The sequence below is a fragment of the Physella acuta genome, unplaced genomic scaffold, assembly GCF_028476545.2.
Source record: "Physella acuta isolate Inbredline_101_S28 unplaced genomic scaffold, ASM2847654v3 ptg000920l, whole genome shotgun sequence".
Lineage (NCBI taxonomy): Eukaryota > Metazoa > Mollusca > Gastropoda > Physidae > Physella > Physella acuta.
Genome location: NW_026732437.1, coordinates 39,739 through 59,239, shown reverse-complemented (window position 1 = coordinate 59,239; position 19,501 = coordinate 39,739). Strand labels below are relative to the sequence as shown.

General features: G+C 46.6%; 1 protein-coding gene across 3 annotated transcripts in view; it reads right to left on the bottom strand.

Moving 5' to 3' along the window:
- LOC131953407 (kinesin-like protein KIF26B) overlaps positions 1-19,501 on the bottom strand; it is a 183,052-nt gene that overhangs the window by 138,221 nt on the left and 25,330 nt on the right. For all 3 annotated transcript variants that reach the window (XM_059316569.1, XM_059316571.1, XM_059316570.1), the window contains exons 3-5: positions 19,023-19,364; positions 15,927-16,664; positions 92-318 (exon numbers count right to left, since the gene is read on the bottom strand). In XM_059316569.1, coding sequence (XP_059172552.1) covers positions 92-318; positions 15,927-16,664; positions 19,023-19,352 — 1,295 coding nt within the window. In that variant the 5' untranslated portion in view covers positions 19,353-19,364. The remainder of the gene's footprint in view (positions 1-91; positions 319-15,926; positions 16,665-19,022; positions 19,365-19,501) is intronic.

The following is a 19,501-nucleotide window of genomic DNA, read 5'->3' as shown; positions in this document are numbered from 1 at the left end:
TTTCTTTCTAACGCTGTTTTTATATATCAATACAAAACAACAAAAGATAAAGTAGGTTTAGGTACAGAAAACAACTTTAAAAAGCACCCACTTGTTCTTGTGCTGGGGTACGAGCCCGCACGAGCCGACGAGCGAGGGGATGCTGCCGGCTGTAGCCGTGGTCTGGGCCAGCTGAATGGACTGGATCATAGCCACGGCTTCCTGCTTCAGCTGGCCGATCGGCGTCTGGCACACGGCGCACTGGCCCGTCCGGGAGAACCAGCGCTCGTACGACTCCGGCACCGTCAGCCGCTCTCCGATGTTGTCTAGCCGGATGCTCTGTGGAGGTAAGACATGTCACGTGATACGGGCTGTAGGAGTGGTGTAGTGGGGATTTGGGGTCGGGGTCAACTTGATGGGGGACATTGGTTTTTTGGGGTCGGGGAAAGTCTGATGGGGGACATGATACGTTTTAAATTGGGGAGAGGGTAATTTGTGTAAAGTCATGTCACCAACAGAAAGTCCTTTCGTTAAAAACTAAATAACAAATACGACTTTAACCAATGTTGTTGCTAATTGTGGACTTTGTCATGTAGCAATCATTTGCTACGTAATGAAAGTACATTGTGTTTATTTTTAATGGGGTTAGTGACCGCTAGTTCAAAGGTCACCGCGTTGTAAACCAGATGTTTACTCAAATACTGTAAGTTATTTAGTGTTGTGTTGAATAACTTATAAAAAGTCCATTAACAATTCTTAGAATTCTTTTTCGTGTTTATCTCCCTTTGATGTAAATGAACACAAAAATGAAGATTGTATAATCTCCCTTGCATCAGAGTAATTTATTGCTTGTCATTACCAGCAGCAAATGCTCACAAATCTGTCCTTGTCTCGACACTCAAACACAGATAACACAGATAATGTTAATTGAGCGTGGTCAGCTAAATCAGACATGCTTCCCATCATTCGTTAATTACATGTGTGACGTCACCAATGCCGACAACTCATCCCATTTTCTTGAGGCCAATATATCAGTCTTTAAACATTATTTTATGGTGATTTTGCTAGTAATACAAAGTTTGTTTTGTTTGTCATTCAATCATTTTTCTTGTTCCAAAAAAAAAAAAAGATTGTAGGCCTATTAAGTGGAAGATCATGTATTATTTGAATGTAATTAGTTTTATTAAGTTAATTGATTGTTTAATTATTTTCAGAGGGGGCACCAAAATTATAATGTAATAATATGATTGAGACGCCAGACGCAATTTATTTAACTATGCTAAAACTGTATAATCATGGGCTTTTAGCACGCACTGTGTCACGTGACTTGCTCACACACACACACACACACACAAACACATGCACACAAACACATGCACACACACACACACACTGACACGGTCAAGGTGACCCGACATATTTTGAGCTGGAGATTCCTCGTTTAACACATCGACAGCGGATTAACGGATTAGAGCCTAATCCTACCTGCGAGTAAACAAACGGCGCATGTCGGCTCGTGCAGGTTGTACTCACGGTTAAAAATAAACGTGTACACACTTGTACACCAATCACGTGACACGAGTCAGCAGGTGTATGTACACACATGAGGTCAGAACGGTGTCATCTATGTAAACAGACAACACCTTCAGCAAACAATTCACTAACGGCGAAGGAGGGGGGTAATGTTGTTCTGTAGCTACATCGTAAACATGATAAACTATAATTAACATAAGGCCTAATTAATCATAGCATACTTTACACGTCAACATACGATAGTTTACCTACTTCCAGCGTGTATCAGAACAGAAGCGCTAGTCCACATCCAGGAATACCTGGCCAGGTAGATACCATCTGTTGGTCACTGACTGACTGGCCACCCTCCCTACATACCCTCTCGATAACTGCGTCAACTCCCGATAATTACGTCACTCTGCCCTTGTCGGTGACGTCACACCACCCCCAAAATGGCACCTAACAGCTGAGACTGACAGGTAACAGTCGAGGTGTGACCAGCTGTAGCAACAAGTGGACATCCGTGTGTCAGGGGACCGGACACACCCTCCCTCCCCACCGGACCCCACACCCTCCCTCCCCACCCAGACCCCACACCCTCCTCTCCCATCCGGACCCCACACCCTAGGGCAGGGAAGCTTCACACCCCTGTCGCCGTCTCTATTGATATCACATCTGTTTACTTACCCCCCCCCCCCCCACCACCTCCAACTACCACCCCACCCCCTACACACACACAACCAACCAGCAGCTACTGTAGGTAAATGTTTAGGTCAAAGTGACACACATGCAAACATTTCAACGCACACATAAATGCTCACATACACACAGCACATACATACTCGGTCAACGACACACACACACAGTGACCATAAAAACACAGGCCATGGGCATGAAGGGGTTAATGATGACACTAAAACTGAGTGACGGCGTCATCAAGGAATGTGGCGTCATAGATTTACATAGAGGAGTCATACATTTACAGAGAGGAGCCATACATTTACATAGAGGAGCCATACATTTACATAGAGGAGCCATACATTTACATGATTTACATGAGAATTTTTAAAATAGTTTTCCTTCCACAATAAATTAGGTCTCGCCCAATTTTATGGCAATCAATGAGCAATTTTAGTGAAGAGTAACTTTGGTGTTTTAAGTTATTTTAAAACTTGGACATGGAAAGTAATAGGGAAGGGGGCGCGATTTGAGAAACTGTTTTCTCCAAAGAAGTTACGTCCCCTATGAAGAAGCGACACAGTTAAGTCCCCTGCGACTGTTAAAATAAATTTAGCTGACAGTTCCTCTCCTTTGTTGAAGCAAGACATCTATAGGGAAATGTATAGCTCCCCCTCTCCTCCCCCACCTCGGCCGCTCCAGATATAGGTCACGTCTAATCAAGCTTCAGGGCTGACGGACATCTGACAGCTAATTGACGTCCACCTGGGGACGGGGGGGGGGGGGTGGGGAGGGGGGTCCTGGGAGACACAGGAGAGGCATTCTAGGAGGGATTCGTTCTAACACTCATAACATTTTACCTGGGTGAGTGAATGAGAGAGGAAGAGAGAGAGATGGAGAGTACTCAGTATTTGTGACTGTGAGTGATTACACCTGAGGTCATTTGGTAGAAAACTGCAGGTCACGTGGTTACCGTACAACGGCTCAGATATGCACGTGCGATGTGGGACTGTGACGTCAGGCGGTGTGAACCTGTGACGTCATGTCGCGATAGAACGGTCTCCCTGTGAGGGTCGTCTGCTGATTGAGTCCAGCAGACGACTGGGATGAAAGAGAGCAGCTAGGTGGAAGTAAGCCGGGCTGGCAGGTTGGACGTGTGGGCAGGGGTCTGGTACGTCAGGGGGAGGGGGAGGGGGGGTACATCAAGGGGAGGGGGAGGGGTATACATCAAGAGAGGGGGGGGATTGATAGACGTTGGACATAAACAAAGGCTGGTTCGCTGGGTGTTTTGACAAATGTGAGTAGACCGTTTGACGAGTCGAGTGATATGTAGGCTACATGGAACACAGTGTGATGTGTAGGCTACATGGAACACAACGTGATGTGTAGGCTACATGGAACACAACGTGATGTGTAGGCTACATAGAACACAGTGTGATGTGTAGGCTACATGGAACACAACGTGATGTGTAGGCTACATGGAACACAGCGTGATGTGTAGGCTACATGGAACACAACATGATGTGTAGTCTAGATTAACACAACGTGATGTGTAGGCTACATGGAACACAACGTGATGTGTAGGCTACATGGAACACAGCGTGATGTGTAGGCTACATGGAACACAACGTGATGTGTAGGCTACATGGAACACAGCGTGATGTGTACATGGAACACTGACGTGTAGGCTACATGGAACACAACTTGATGAGTAGGCTACATGGAACACAACGTGATGTGTAGGCTACATGGAACAGAACGTGATGTGTAGGCTAGATGGAACACTCACGTCACGTGATGTGTAGGCTACATGGAACACTGATGTGTAGGCTACATGGAACACAACGTGACGTGTAGGCTACATGGAACACTGACGTGATGTGTAGGCTACATGGAACACAACGTGATGTGTACATGGAACACAACGTGACGTGTAGGCTACATGGAACACTGACGTGTAGGCTACATGGAACACAACTTGATGTGTAGGCTACATGGAGCACGTGTCTATATTACTAGTACCAGTGTGTACTTTGTCACACACAAAATGAAAAAGTTTACATCATTACGCAATGTATTAATATGTACGCTATTTATTTATGTTTATGTTGTGTGAGGTGGGGATGTGAGAGGTGGGTGTGGGGGTGGGGGATGTTGTCAAGACGTCATATTTAATTATTATGTCGTGTGAGACAGGATGTAGGGAGGGGGAGGGGGAGATGGGGTTAAAGACAAAGCCATCTTGTGCAGACACGAGTTTAAATCAGCTGTCGAGACGTTCTATTGGCTAACAAAGACGCGCAACCTCCCAATCGTAATGAAATCGCCGCCATTAGCGGACATTCCCGGAGCCATTTCCTCCCCCCCTCCCCCCCCTCGCCTATTAGTGTCAGAATATTGCGGCTTATTCCACTAGAATAACTGTGTCCCGTCCCCTCCGTCTCCCCGCCCCTGGGGCAACTCTTAGCTTCAGTGGGCACGAAGGAGAAACTAGGTCATCTTGACCTCGTTTTGGAGTGTGGGGAATCACAAGGCGGGGAGTGCTAACAAAAACAGGTCGATGGAGAAATCAATCAGATCGATGAGGCAGGGATCGGGTCGAACAATGGCACAATTAGCCGCCTGTGCCTCGGGCACCCAGCCACGGCAGGAGCCGGCAGTAAAAAACACGTGCATTGTGCTGGTGAGTACCCCTCTCCTTCTAGAGTTCCCGGGGAAAACACGCCCGCCCTGCCCCTAGTGGGACCTTTCACCCTCTCATCAGCACCTGGGTAGGGGGGGGGGGTGAGTAGCGATGACAATAATCCTCCCTCCCCCCTCCACAACAATAGACCATGGGTGGGGGAGAGAACATCACGTAATATGATCTGTTGGGTTTCCATTTAGTTGGTTCCCCCCCCCCCCCTCACCGTTCACACACACAATCTTAAATTATTTTAAACTGCTGGTCTGTACATTAAAAACACAATCATCCGTTTCATCTAGACAACAAGGAGTTTACGCGTTTCTGAACTTATGACGTCAAACGCGTGCTCCGGTATCATGGCAGAAAATGGTTTTCCACTTAACTGTACCAACTTTCAACTTTCAATTTTCAACATCAGCTTTCAACTTACAGCTTTTACTTTTCAACTTTCAGTTCTCAACTTTCAAGGGAGAGAAATAGTCAAGACACTGGTCTCATGTTATCAAACACATTGAGTTTCTCGCAAATATTTCAGCTTAGGTTTAACATTATCACGAATTAATCATGAGCGTCGGGCTATAAATAGCACACAGAAAACCTTTAATCCAGGGGGGTGGGAGAGGGGCATAAATCCTCTCAAACGTTGGAGTTTTCTTGAAGTCAATGAAAAATGTATCTTTAAAAAATCACCACTCTTACATTTATCAAACAGCGATTTAAAAACGCGTTGGACGTTTTGATATTTCTACTTCTGCATGGCGATGTTCTTTAAAAACACGTTGGACGTTTTGATATTTCTACTTCTGCATGGTGATGTTCTTTAAAAACACGTTGGACATTTTGATATTTCTACTTCTGCATGGTGATGTTCTTTAAAAACACGTTGGACGTTTTGATATTTCGACTTCTGCATGGTGATGTTCTTTAAAAACACGTTGGACGTTTTGATATTTCTACTTCTGCATGGTGATGTTCTTTAAAAACACGTTGGACATTTTGATATTTCTACTTCTGCATGGTGATGTTCTTTAAAAACACGTTGGACGTTTTGATATTTCTACTTCTGCATGGTGATGTTCTTTAAAAACACGTTGGACGTTTTGATATTTCTACTTCTGCATGGTGATGTTCTTTAAAAACACGTTGGACGTTTTGATATTTCTACTTCTGCATGGTGATGTTCTTTAAAAACACGTTGGACGTTTTGATATTTCTACTTCTGCATGGTGATGTTCTTTAAAAACCCGTTGAACATTTTGATATTTCTACTTCTGCATGGTGATGTTCATATGACCTCACTCAGGTAACAATCGTCTGCCAATAACAACAAGCCGTCTGCTGGCCTGAGTTAAAAATAATCCAATCTATAAACTGAAAGTTTTAATTTACTTTAAGAAAGGTAATTGGTTTTTATGTCAGTAAAGTGGGATGGTGATAAATAGATTGGTGTGTGGGCAGTCTGATCTGTGGTTAATTGTGGGATCAGTGTGTGGGTCAGTGTGTGGGGTCAGTGTGGATCAGTGTGTAAACTCAGTGTGTGGAGTCAGTGTGTGGGGTCTGTGTGTGGGGTCTGTGTGTGGGGTCAGTGTGTGGGGTCTGTGTGTGGGGTCAGTGGGTGGGATCTGTATGTGGGCAGTCTGGTCTGTGGTTAATGTGTGGGGTCAGTGTGGGCGTCGGTGTGTGGGGTCGGTCAAATGGGTAGTCAATGTTATGGTGACCCTGATCTTGTTAGATTTATTCCGTGACCTTTAGCGTTTGACAATCAACACATTCGACAGTCTAGTGCCAACATTTTACTCACCCAATTCCTCAATTCACTGTTAAAGTCTAACATTTTACTCACCCAATTCCTCAAATCACTGTTAAAGTCGAACATTTTACTCACCCAATTCCTCAAATCACCGTTAAAGTCTAACATTTTACTCACCCAATTCCTCAAATCACCGTTAAAGTCTAACATTTTACTCACCCAATTCCTCAAGTCACCGTTAAAGTCTAACATTTTACTCACCCAATTCCTCAAATTACCGTTAAAGTCTAACATTTTACTCACCCAATTCCTCAAGTCAACCGTTAAAGTCTAACATTTTACTCACCCAATTCCTCAAGTCAACCGTTAAAGTCTAACATTTTACTCACCCAATTCCTCAAATTACCGTTAAAGTCTAACATTTTACTCACCCAATTCCTCAAGTCAACCGTTAAAGTCTAACATTTTACTCACCCAATTCTTCAAATCAACCGTTAAAGTCTAACATTTTACTCACCCAATTCCTCAAATTACCGTTAAAGTCTAACATTTTACTCACCCAATTCCTCAAGTCAACCGTTAAAGTCTAACATTTTACTCACCCAATTCCTCAAGTCAACCGTTAAAGTCTAACATTTTACTCACCCAATTCTTCAAATCAACCGTTAAAGTCTAACATTTTACTCACCCAATTCCTCAAGTCACCGTTAAAGTCTAACATTTTACTCACCCAATTCCTCAAAGCACCGTTAAAGTCTAACATTTTACTCACCCAATTCCTCAAATCACCGTTAAAGTCTAACATTTTACTCACCCAATTCCTCAAATCACCGTTAAAGTCTAACATTTTACTCACCCAATTCCTCAAATTACCGTTAAAGTCTAACATTTTACTCACCCAATTCCTCAAATCACCGTTAAAGTCTAACATTTTACTCACCCAATTCCTCAAATCACCGTTAAAGTCTAACATTTTACTCACCCAATTCCTCAAATCACCGTTAAAGTCTAACATTTTACTCACCCAATTCCTCAAATCACCGTTAAAGTCTAACATTTTACTCACCCAATTCCTCAAATCACCGTTAAAGTCTAACATTTTACTCACCCAATTCCTCAAATCACCGTTAAAGTCTAACATTTTACTCACCCAATTCCTCAAATCACCGTTAAAGTCTAACATTTTACTCACCCAATTCCTCAAATCACCGTTAAAGTCTAACATTTTACTCACCCAATTCCTCAAATCACCGTTAAAGTCTAACATTTTACTCACCCAATTCCTCAAATTACCGTTAAAGTCTAACATTTTACTCACCCAATTCCTCAAATCACCGTTAAAGTCTAACATTTTACTCACCCAATTCCTCAAATCACCGTTAAAGTCTAACATTTTACTCACCCAATTCCTCAAATCACCGTTAAAGTCTAACATTTTACTCACCCAATTCCTCAAATCACCGTTAAAGTCTAACATTTTACTCACCCAATTCCTCAAATCACCGTTAAAGTCTAACATTTTACTCACACTTGCGCGGGAAACAACTTTTAGGTTAAAGGTTAAAGACATTAGATCAGTGACGTCATTATGATTTTAATGGAACTTTTGTAACTGGCTTTAAATGTAGCCCATGAATAAAAGGACGGCACTGAGATGTTGATGTAGGAGGTGGTTGTAGAGTGATGGCGCTGGTGGTGAGGAAATTATCATGTGGTGGTGGTATTTGGTGTGGGGATGTCAGGATGGGTTTTGGTGTTGGACGAGCTGTGTGGTGGTGGCAGCAGGTGTGGTGGTAGGTGTGTTGGGGGTAGGTGGTGTGGTGGTGTGTTAATGGTATGTGTATTTGTGGTAGGTTTGGCACAGTAGGTGTGGTGATGATAGGTGGTGTGTGGTTAGGGAGTTTGTACTGAAGCGTTCGAGATCTGAACGGCTGTAGCTGTATATGAACGGCTGTAGCTGTATATGAACGGCTGTAGCTGTATATGAACGGCTGTAGCTGTAGGTGATGATGTGAGGTACTGGTTAGGCCGGGTGGTGAGGTGGGGAGGTCCTGGTAGAGATGATTCATTGATTATCGCGCAATATCACTTACAAACTAAAATATTTCTTTCTAGTGTTCAACTAACATCTACTCAAATTCTTTGTTTTTCATTGAACGTATACAATTTTAACTGTCATTGAAACCACATATGTATAAACCATTCATATATTGACCGTTCTTATATAGACTATTCTTGTATAGACCATTTTCTAAAACATGTTATTGTATTATGCAAAGTTGTGTGTACCTTGACCTTGTAAAATAACTTCTTTCCTCCCCTTTAGAGTTCCAATTTTTGCGATGTGAGTGCACAATTCTATGGACTGGGATTTTAGGCGGCCTGCAATCCCGGCAGGGTGAGTTCAGCATGCACGAGCGAGAGTTGGGGACAACGGGAGAAAGTTCGTACTGGCAGCTTTAATCGGGGGAGGGGGGGGGGTATTGTATGGTGAGCTACGCTATGGGTCACGTGATCCTGACGTCAGAGTTCATTTAGGATTTGATGTACGTGAGCTCTGTATTAAACATAAAACGTCTTTCTGCCCTTTGTAAAGCATCGTTGATTGTCTTGATTGTGACGCTGATTGGTATAAATGTGACTTGACTGTAAACGTGACGCTGGTTTTCATAAATGTGACGCTATCTTGAATGTGACGCATACTATAATGTGACGCTGGTTTTCATAAATGTGACGCTATCTTGAATGTGACGCATACTATAATGTGACGCTGGTTTTCATAAATGTGACGCTATCTTGAATGTGACGCATACTATAATGTGACGCTGGTTTTCATAAATGTGACGCTATCTTGAATGTGACGCATACTATAATGTGACGCTGGTTTTCATAAATGTGACGCTATCTTGAATGTGACGCATACTATAATGTGACGCTGGTTTTCATAAATGTGACGCTATCTTGAATGTGACGCATACTATAATGTGAAGCTGGTTTTCATAAATGTGACGCTATCTTGAATGTGACGCATACTATAATGCTGTCTTATATGTGGCGCAGACTTCTTGAAGCCCACACCCCACCAACTAAAGCCTACCTATGTCTTGAAGCCCACACCCCACCAACTAAAGCCCACCTATGTCCTTAAGCCCACAGCCCACCAACTAAAGCCCACCTACAACAAGCCACTGGGCCACACGACCGCCAGGGGAAGAAACTCGTGCAGGACATTGGGGCGATACTCTAGAGGCCAAAGTTAATTAAAGCCGCTCCGCGCCATCTAGCGGCAGGGGAATTTAATATTCTCCATAAGGGAAAATTATTCTTATTTCTCGACTGCAGGCAAGGGGACATTTGGGCCAGCAGATTGGGGAGGGGGTGGGGGCTGGGGGGGGGGTTGTTGGGGATGGGGATGGTGTAGGGGGTATTTTTTAGGCAAAAACTAACAGATAACGGCAAGCAGATTTTAAACACAGGAACTTCATTTGTGACGACTAGATGATGTGTGAATACATCTATAATATCCTATCTAAGATAGCACATCAACAACATCCAACTAAAGCCACCAACAACATCCAAAAGTCATCAACAACATCCAACCTAAGTCATCAACAACATCCAACCTAAGTCATCAACAACATCCAACCTAAGTCATCAACAACATCCAACCTAAGTCATCAACAACATCCAACCTAAGTCATCAACAACATCCAACCTAAGTCATCAACAACATCCAACCTAGCATAACACACCAACGTATCTAAAGATATAGGGGTGTAGGGGATATTTTAGAACAACTGACCCCAGGATTACCTATAACAACTGACCTGATTAACCTGCCTATATAGATGTTTTTATAAAATGCCATTTTTTTTTCTTCAGAAAATTCCTATAAATAGCTGACAAAGTCAGTGAACCCAAACAGAACTGTGCAACCCCCCCCCCGACACCACCCCCCCACCCCCCCCCCCCCCACCCACCGGTTCGTCATTGTAGTCAAAACCTGGAAGACGATTGTGTCGTTTTCATGTGGCCCAGGGCGAGGGGAGGGCGGGGTGGGGTAGGACATCTATGTGGGAGAAGGGGGCATGTATGTCAGGATGTCTATGTGAGGGGGGGGGGGATGTACGTATGAATGTCTGGGGGGGGGGGGGTTGAAGTGTATGTCAGGGCCTGGTAGGTGGAGACAAGATAAATGGCGTTTTAATTGGTGCTGTGTCACGTGACTTTGACACGTTTACTGAAGGTGGGGGGGGGGGGGGGAGGGTTCAGCATTCGAACTTGTCACTTGCAGGCGATTCAACTTACGAACTTGTCACTTTCGGATGATTCAGCTTACGAACTTGTCACTTTAGCTGAGTGTGGATTATATGATAAATGACATTTATTGATGGAAGCCCAACAGTTTAATTTTTTTCTCGACTGTTAAAAACATTTTTTTTAAACTAAGCAGTTCGTGTGACTTTTCACTGTCTTACATTAAAAAAAAAAAATCAGAAGCTTATTTTTGACTCGGGTTGATGAAGGAAGGGGCAGCTTTGAAGTTTCCATCCAACTCAGCAGCTTTAATCTCCCCCCCCCCCAACAGCTCTGCTAAATTATCGGTCCACCCCCATCTGTCATTACCCCACCCCCATCCTGTTTATGTTTGTTTACTTGTAAATTAAAATTCTGAAATTTAAAAACTGAAAGATGAGTGCACTGGTGGGCAACACAAAGTCGCGTGCTAAGCGGCCATACCCCTCCCACGTGACGGCCGGTCATACCCATCCCACGTGACAGCCGGCTATTTCTGGACTTTAATCAGACGAGATATCAACAAGTTTCTCGTCGGTGGCTCAAGTTTGCAGACTTGGCAGAATACAACATTTAGGGCAGACTTGGCAGAATACAACATTTAGGGCAGACTTGGCAGAATACAACATTTAGGGCAGACTTGGCAGAATACAACATTTGTGGCAGACTTGACAGAATACAACATTTGTGGCTGACTTGACAGAATACAACATTTGGGGCAGGGGCGTAGCGAGGGGGGGGGGGGCGGGGGTGCGGACCGCACCGGGTGACACCATTTAGGGGGGTGACACCAAGGCAAAAAGTAGCAAAATATATAGAGAAAAACTTGAGGGGGGGTGCAAATCGAAAGTTTGAGGGGGGGGGGGGGCTGCAAATCGAAAATTTGTCCCCGGGAAGGGTCGCTACGCCTCTGGGGGGTGACACCATTAAGTGCCGCACCGGATGACACCCGATCTCGCTACGCCACTGATTTGGGGCAGACTTGACAAAATACAACATTTGGGGCAGACTTGACAGAATACAACATTTGGGGCAGACTTGACAAAATACAATATTTGGGGCAGACTTGACAGAATACAACATTTGGGGCAGACTTGACAAAATACAACATTTAGGGCAGACTTGACAGAATACAACATTTGAGGCAGACTTGAAAAAATACAACATTTGGGGCAGACTTGACAGAATACAACTTATGAGGCAGACTTAATAAAATACAACATTTGAGGCTTGATAAAACGAAATATTTGCGCAAACTTAGCAAAGCAAAATATTTGAGCAAATTTGATAAATCTAAATGTTTAAGGCAAACTTGACATAGCGCAACATTTGAGGTGAACTATTGCGGCTGTACGTCACGAATCCTTACAGCGCCCCGCCAGAAATAAGTGGACCACGTAGATGACCAATAGTGTCCACACGTCTACCACAGACTCCCAGAATCCCCATCACCATAGACAGCCGTGTTACCGGCACGTTTAGCACAAACCTGAGGGGTTTCATTCGTGACGTCACGGTACCTGTCTGGTCAAGACGTCATCAAGAGGACCTCAGGTATGGCCTTCCTCATTAGGTCAGTGTAGAGGTCATTTAGTAAAAGGTCAGTTCAATTCATCCAGTGGTGTGCGTGCTGTTACACTGACACACATCACACACTCACATATGTGTACACATACACATGCTGATGCGTGGAGTGGTGGCCGAGTGACCAAATGTACGGCGTGGAGTGGGTCAGCCGAGTGACCAAATGTACGGCGTGGCGTGGGTCAGCGAGTGACCAAATGTACGGCGTGGAGTGGGTCAGCCGAGTGACCAAATGTACGGCGTGGAGTGGGTCAGCGAGTGACCAAATGTACGGCGTGGAGTGGGTCAGCCGAGTGACCAAATGTACGGCGTGGCGTGGGTCACCGAGTGACCAAATGTGTGGAGCCCACTGGTAAATCAAGCTGCCCTCTGCTGGGCTAACATCAAGGACAGGTTGACACTAAACTTGCCGGTCAATGGCTCTTTTGTCACGGTACCAAGGGCAGGGGAGATAAGCTGACAGGCCGGCACAGGGGCTGTAACTCGCTAACAGTAGGACAGGGGCTGTAACTCGCCAACACTAGGACAGGGGCTGTAACTCGTGCTAACACAATCTAGGCCACAAGTGTTGAGCTATATATTTAATTATATGTGATTTGGGTTCCATATAAATTTTCCTTGTGCCTTTCTTTTAGCTCTTACAGGGGGGAGAGTGGTGGATAATTATTTACAGTAAGTGTGGAAGATGAAATATTAGTTCTAAATTAAACAAAAAAAAAGGGGGGGGGGATTTAAGGAGTTTAGACGGTACAAGTTTGGTTAACTACACAACAGTATCTCAGCTTTGAATTTTTGTTGGGAATCCCAGGGAAATAACTAGCTTATATAATAAACTGTCGTTATATTTTTCGTGTATCAAGACAACGTCTAACAAAGGAAGGAATCTGACACAAAACAATAGGACTATCTGTAACAACATCCACATTCTAGCCAGAGATTGTCGTCACAATAGGGAGAAAGACTATCAGATGTGTGAATGATCAGGATCAGCATCGAAAAATGTTTCTAATGCACATTTAGATTTCACTGTAGTTCGTGGGGTCATATGACGTCACGTAGAGAAAAAAAGAACTGGTCACGGTTGAGTGAGTGACCTGAAGCGATGACCCGACTCGAGCCAGGAGTCAGTCAAGCGTGTCAGAAACTGGAGGCAAATCCAAGCCTCGTCTCTTGGTGATCTCAAGACAGGGAGGGGGGAGGGGAGAGGACGAGTGTCACTTTCTAATGACGACACATGAGACGGGTGTCGTCACCCGACACTCGTCTCACAGTGGGGCGGCAATCCGGGCTTGTGCCGGGGCGCGGGGGTGCGGGGGGCCTGGGGCGGGACGGTCGGCTTACGGTGAAATTGGCTTCATTCTTAAGGTGCCTGTCAGAGAAAATGGGTTCGACTCCTGTCGTGGGGAGAGCCCGTCCCTCAGACAGCAACGGCGGGGGTGAAGAAAGGAGAGCTCAGTGGCAACTTTAATAAGGGGAGATCACTTGCCCCACAGAGAGAAGGGGAGATCACTTGCCTCACAGAGAGAAGGGGAGATCACTTGCCTCACAGAGAGAAGGGGAGATCACTTGCCCCACTGAGAGAAGGGGAGATCACTTGCCCCACTGAGAGAAGGGGAGATCACTTGCCTCACAGAGAGAAGGGGAGATCACTTGCCCCACTGAGAGAAGGGGAGATCACTTGCCCCACAGAGAGAAGGGGAGATCACTTGCCCCACAGAGAGAAGGGGAGATCACTTGCCCCACTGAGAGAAGGGGAGATCACTTGCCCCACAGAGGGAAGGGGAGATCACTTGCCCCACAGAGGGAAGGGGAGATCACTTGCCCCACAGAGGGAAGGGGAGATCACTTGCCCCACAGAGAGAAGGGGAGATCACTTGCCCCACAGAGAGAAGGGGAGATCACTTGCCCCACAGAGGGAAGGGGAGATCACTTGCCCCACAGAGAGAAGGGGAGATCACTTGCCCCACAGAGAGAAGGGGAGATCACTTGCCCCACAGAGAGAAGGGGAGATCACTTGCCCCACAGAGGGAAGGGGAGATCACTTGCCCCACAGAGAGAAGGGGAGATCACTTGCCCCACAGAGAGAAGGGGAGATCACTTGCCCCACAAAGAGAAGGGGAGCTAACATGGGACCGTTTGTATTCAGATCTACAGGGAACTATAGCGGTGGCAGACAACAACGGGGAATAACTTGTGGAGGGAGTAGGTAAGGGGAGACAATATAATACACGAGCACGCGTTCTAGAACGCCGCGAGCCATTGTTGTCCTGGAGATTATGAAGAAAATGGAAGCGACTTATCGATATTGTTCAGAAATCGATACCGACATTTTGTAGCTGATCAATTCCATTCAGCGCCATTTTTTTTTGTTAACACTAGGACACCTAGTGCATGTTTTCTTTTCTTTTTTTTTTTTTTTTTACTTTCTTAACGTTTTATAACGGGTTATTTTTAACGTTTCATTTTTTATCGTTTTGTAATGTGTTTTTTTTTCCCTTTCTATAGAGACAAAAGTTTTTTACAGCATAAAAAATATATATATGATTAGCGTTGAAAACTGCATTTTAAAAAGACCTCATTGATCTAATTAATTAAATCGTTAACGGTAGGGAGCCATAGTGTAACATTCTTGTTGAAAGCTTAAGGTTCGCTATTGGAAGCTGGTGTTGGGGGGGGGGGGCGCTATTGGAAGCAAGTGTGGGGGGGGGCGCTATTGGAAGATGGGGTTGGGGGGGTGGGGCGCTATTGGAAGCAAGTGTTGGGGGGGGGGGGCGTTATTGGAAGATGGTGTTGAGGGGGGCGCTATTGGAAGATGGTGTTGAGGGGGGTAGGGGCGCTATTGGAAGCTGGTGTTGGGAGAAGGGGGGGGGAGGGGCGCTATTGGAAGATGGTGTTGGGGGGGGGGCGTTATTGGAGGCTGGTGTTGGGGGGGCGCTATTGGAAGCTGGTGTTGGGGGGGGGGCTATTGGAAGATTGTGTTTGGTGGGGCGCTATTTGAAGCTGGTGTTGGGGGGGAGGGCGCTATTGGAAGCTGGTGTTGGGGGGGGGGGGAGGGGCGCTATTGGAAGCTGGTGTTGGGGGGGGAGCGCTATTGGAAGCTGATGTTGGGGGGGGGGGCGCTAGTTGAAGCTGGTGTTATAATTTGGTGTAAGCAGGCCGTTACTGGAAGGTGTATCAAGGATTGTTAGTGAGGTGTGTTGTAACGAATTTCAGGTGAGAGCTGGGGTTTATAAACATTGTTTGGAGTTGGGGTCCCAATGACCCCTGGAGTTAAGGATCACATGTTAGTTGGGGTCCCTAATGACCCCTGGAGTTAGGGATCAAAGGTTAGTTAGGGTCCCTAATGACCCCTGGAGTTAGGGATCACAGGTTTGAATTGGGGGTCCTAATGACCCCTGGAGTTAGGGACCACATGTTTGAAAGTTCTGAGCCTAGGCTTACCTGAGCGAGGTGACTTCCGGCTCCCGTATCCGGGAACATGAGCCGCAGGGCCTGCCGCTTGAGCTCCACCAGACAGCCGTTACACTGCTCGCAGCAGATGCCGCCCTGGTGGTGGATCCGCGGCTCCGCGGCGGCTCCGAACCCCAGCTGTGGGGGTGGGGACAGCACCCTGCGGGACGCGTAGGTCCCGGGTCGCCGTATAGGCAACACGTCACTGCTGGGAGAGAGGGGGCGGGGGTTGTAGTGTCCGGTCATGTAGCGGCCGGCAGACGGCGACATGCACCGGACGAGACCGGCACTGTTGTACTGCTGGGCGGGCCGGACCACCGTGTCGCCGGTGGGGGAGGCCGGACGGCCGAAGACGAAGGACACTTCATCCACCGGACCCACCGACCTCTTCACCGCCACGGCGGACAGCGGGGACATCGTTCCTCTGATGGGGTAATCCATGTCAGAAAAACTTGTCCGCGTCACGTGATCGCCCTCACGTGACCTGGCAGCACCAGGGGGTGGGGCGCGGTGGGGGCCGGGGGGTCCGGCACTCGGGGACTCGCTGACCCCTCCCGTCTCGCAGGGTCTGGTGTCGTCCATGGGTTCCTCGTCCGCTGTGTGGGAACCAGTCACGGTGGAGGCAGAGTAGTAGAGCTCTACGCCATGGCCGGATGTGACGTCACTTTTGTTGGTCCTCTCCGCGGGCTGTGTGGACTCGCAGCCCACGAGAGTTCTCTCGCCTTGAGCCTGAGAGAAGGAAATATTGACCAGTTGATTACCAGCATCGGATCAAGGTGTTACTAAAATATTTAACATTTAATATCATCTTTTAATTGACTTATCAATGAACATACAAGGTATGGAGAACCTTAAAGTTCTAGAGAAGCCTAAAGTTCTAGAGAACCCTAAAGTTCTAGAGAACCCTAAAGTTCTAGAGAACCCTAAAGTTCTAGAGAACCCTAAAGACCTACAGACCACATCAACGCCGATTAAACATTAAAAATACAACAACAAATGGCAAATGCTTAAACGATTTGAAGAAAAAGAAGAGAACGAGTGATGTTTTGAACACAACAAGAAAGGTGAATTTCTTGTCGAGCCATCTAGAGCTGACAGCGGCACACTTGAAATTGAAACAACTTTTACGAGACCGTTAGAAGAGGAAAACAAAAGTTGAATGGACAGGAAGTCTAGAGTCTGCTGAACGGTGCCGGCTACAGGAAGTGAAAAGTGCCGGCTACAGGAAGTGAAAAGTGCCGGCTACAGGAAGTGAAAAGTGCCGGCTACAGAAGGTGAACGGTGCCGGCTACAGGAAGTGAAAAGTGCCGGCTACAGAAGGTGAACAGTGCCGGCTACAGAAGGTGTACACGACCGGCTACAGGAAGTGAACAGTGCCGGCTTCAGAAGGTGAACAGTGCCGGCTTCAGAAGGTGAACTGCCGGCTCCAGAAGGTGAAAAGTGCCGGCTACAGAAGGTGAAAAGTGCCGGCTACAGAAGGTGAACAGTGCCGGCTACAGAAGGTGTACACGACCGGCTACAGGAAGTGAACAGTGCCGGCTCCAGAAGGTGAAAAGTGCCGGCTACAGAAGGTGAAAAGTGCCGGCTACAGAAGGTGAACAGTGCCGGCTACAGAAGGTGAAAAGTGCCGGCTACAGAAGGTGAACAGTGCCGGCTACAGAAGGTGAACAGTGCCGGCTACAGAAGGTGAACAGTGCCGGCTACAGAAGGTGAACAGTGCCGGCTACAGAAGGTGAACAGTGCCGGCTACAGAAGGTGAACAGTGCCGGCTACAGAAGGTGAACAGTGCCGGCTACAGAAGGTGAACAGTGCCGGCTACAGAAGGTGAACAGTGCCGGCTACAGAAGGTGTACACGACCGGCTACAGGAAGTGAACAGTGCCGGCTTCAGAAGGTGAACAGTGCCGGCAACAGAAGGTGAACAGTGCCGGCTACAGAAGGTGAACAGTGCCGGCTACAGAAGGTGAACAGTGCCGGCTACAGAAGGTGAACAGTGCCGGCTACAGAAGGTGTACAGTGCCGGCTACAGAAGGTGTACACGACCGGCTACAGGAAGTGAACAGTGCCGGCTTCAGAAGGTGAACAGTGCCGGCTTCAGAAGGTGAACAGTGCCGGCAACAGAAGGTGAACAGTGCCGGCAACAGAAGGTGAACAGTGCCGGCTACAGAAGGTGAACAGTGCCGGCTACAGAAGGTATTAAAGTCAAGGGCGAACACAGGGTGACTGAGGTGGGGGGGGGGGGGGGCACATGTCTACACGGTGACTGAGGGGGTGGGCGCACCTGTCTGTTCTATACACAGTGACTGAGGGAACCTGTCTGCGCAATACATGTTTATAGCTCAATGACTGTCACCACGGGAGATACAGGTAGAAATAAATGACAAATTTATACCTGAAATAAATGACACATTTATACATGAAATAAATGACACATTTATAGCCGAAGACAGTCGGAAGTTAAAAAAAAACATGCCTCGACCGACACAGACATTTAAAACCAAGGTGTGACATTCCAGAACACGCGACAGTCGTGGGTTCGAGTCCAAATTAGGACGAAAGGTGTTTATGGGCCTGGAGAGTTTTGTCCTAATGAAACTGACCTAAGTATACAGATCTTAAGGTCACTGACCTTTTGCCCTAATGAAACTGACCTAAGTATACAGATCTTAAGGTACCTGACCTTTTGCCCTAATGAAACTGACCTAAGTATACAGATCTTAAGGTACCTGACCTTTTGCCCTAATGAAACTGACCTAAGTATACAGATCTTAAGGTCACTGACCTTTTGTCCTAATGAAACTGACCTAAGTATACAGATCTTAAGGTCACTGACCTTTTGCCCTAATGAAACTGACCTAAGTATACAGATCTTAAGGTACCTGACCTTTTGCCCTAATGAAACTGACCTAAGTATACAGATCTTAAGGTACCTGACCTTTTGCCCTAATGAAACTGACCTAAGTATACAGATCTTAAGGTCACTGACCTTTTGCCCTAATGAAACTGACCTAAGTATACAGATCTTAAGGTCACTGACCTTTTGCCCTAATGAAACTGACCTAAGTATACAGATCTTAAGGTCACTGACCTGGTGTTGTATAAGCTCGTTCCGCTTGACGTGCGCGTAGGTCACGTGTTTGTTTGAGCTGTGTGGGCGGTGTCTGGCCGGCGTCTGGCCATCGTCTGACCAGCCCGGGCGGGGCGGGTCGGTTCCTCCACCTCGGTCTGGGACCCTGGTCACTCTAGCTGACCGGATGTCTTGGGCTGGTCCATTATTCACATGGGGGTTGCTGCGCTGGGGTCGGGGTGACCGCGAGTCCCCGTGGTGACCCCCTCCATCCCCCCTGTCGTGTGCCCGCCCACCTGGAGATCCCAGGTAAGTGGGGATGCCAGACCGCGGGGGGTGGGATCTGTCCATCCCCTCACTGGCCTGTAAGAAAAAAAATTGAGGCGTGTCATCGATTTACACAAACTTGACTTGTTTTTCTTAACGGTCTACGATAATGGACTCTTACAACAAACGGGGGTGGTGGGTTGATATAATATCAAGGTGTTAGAACTAGGACG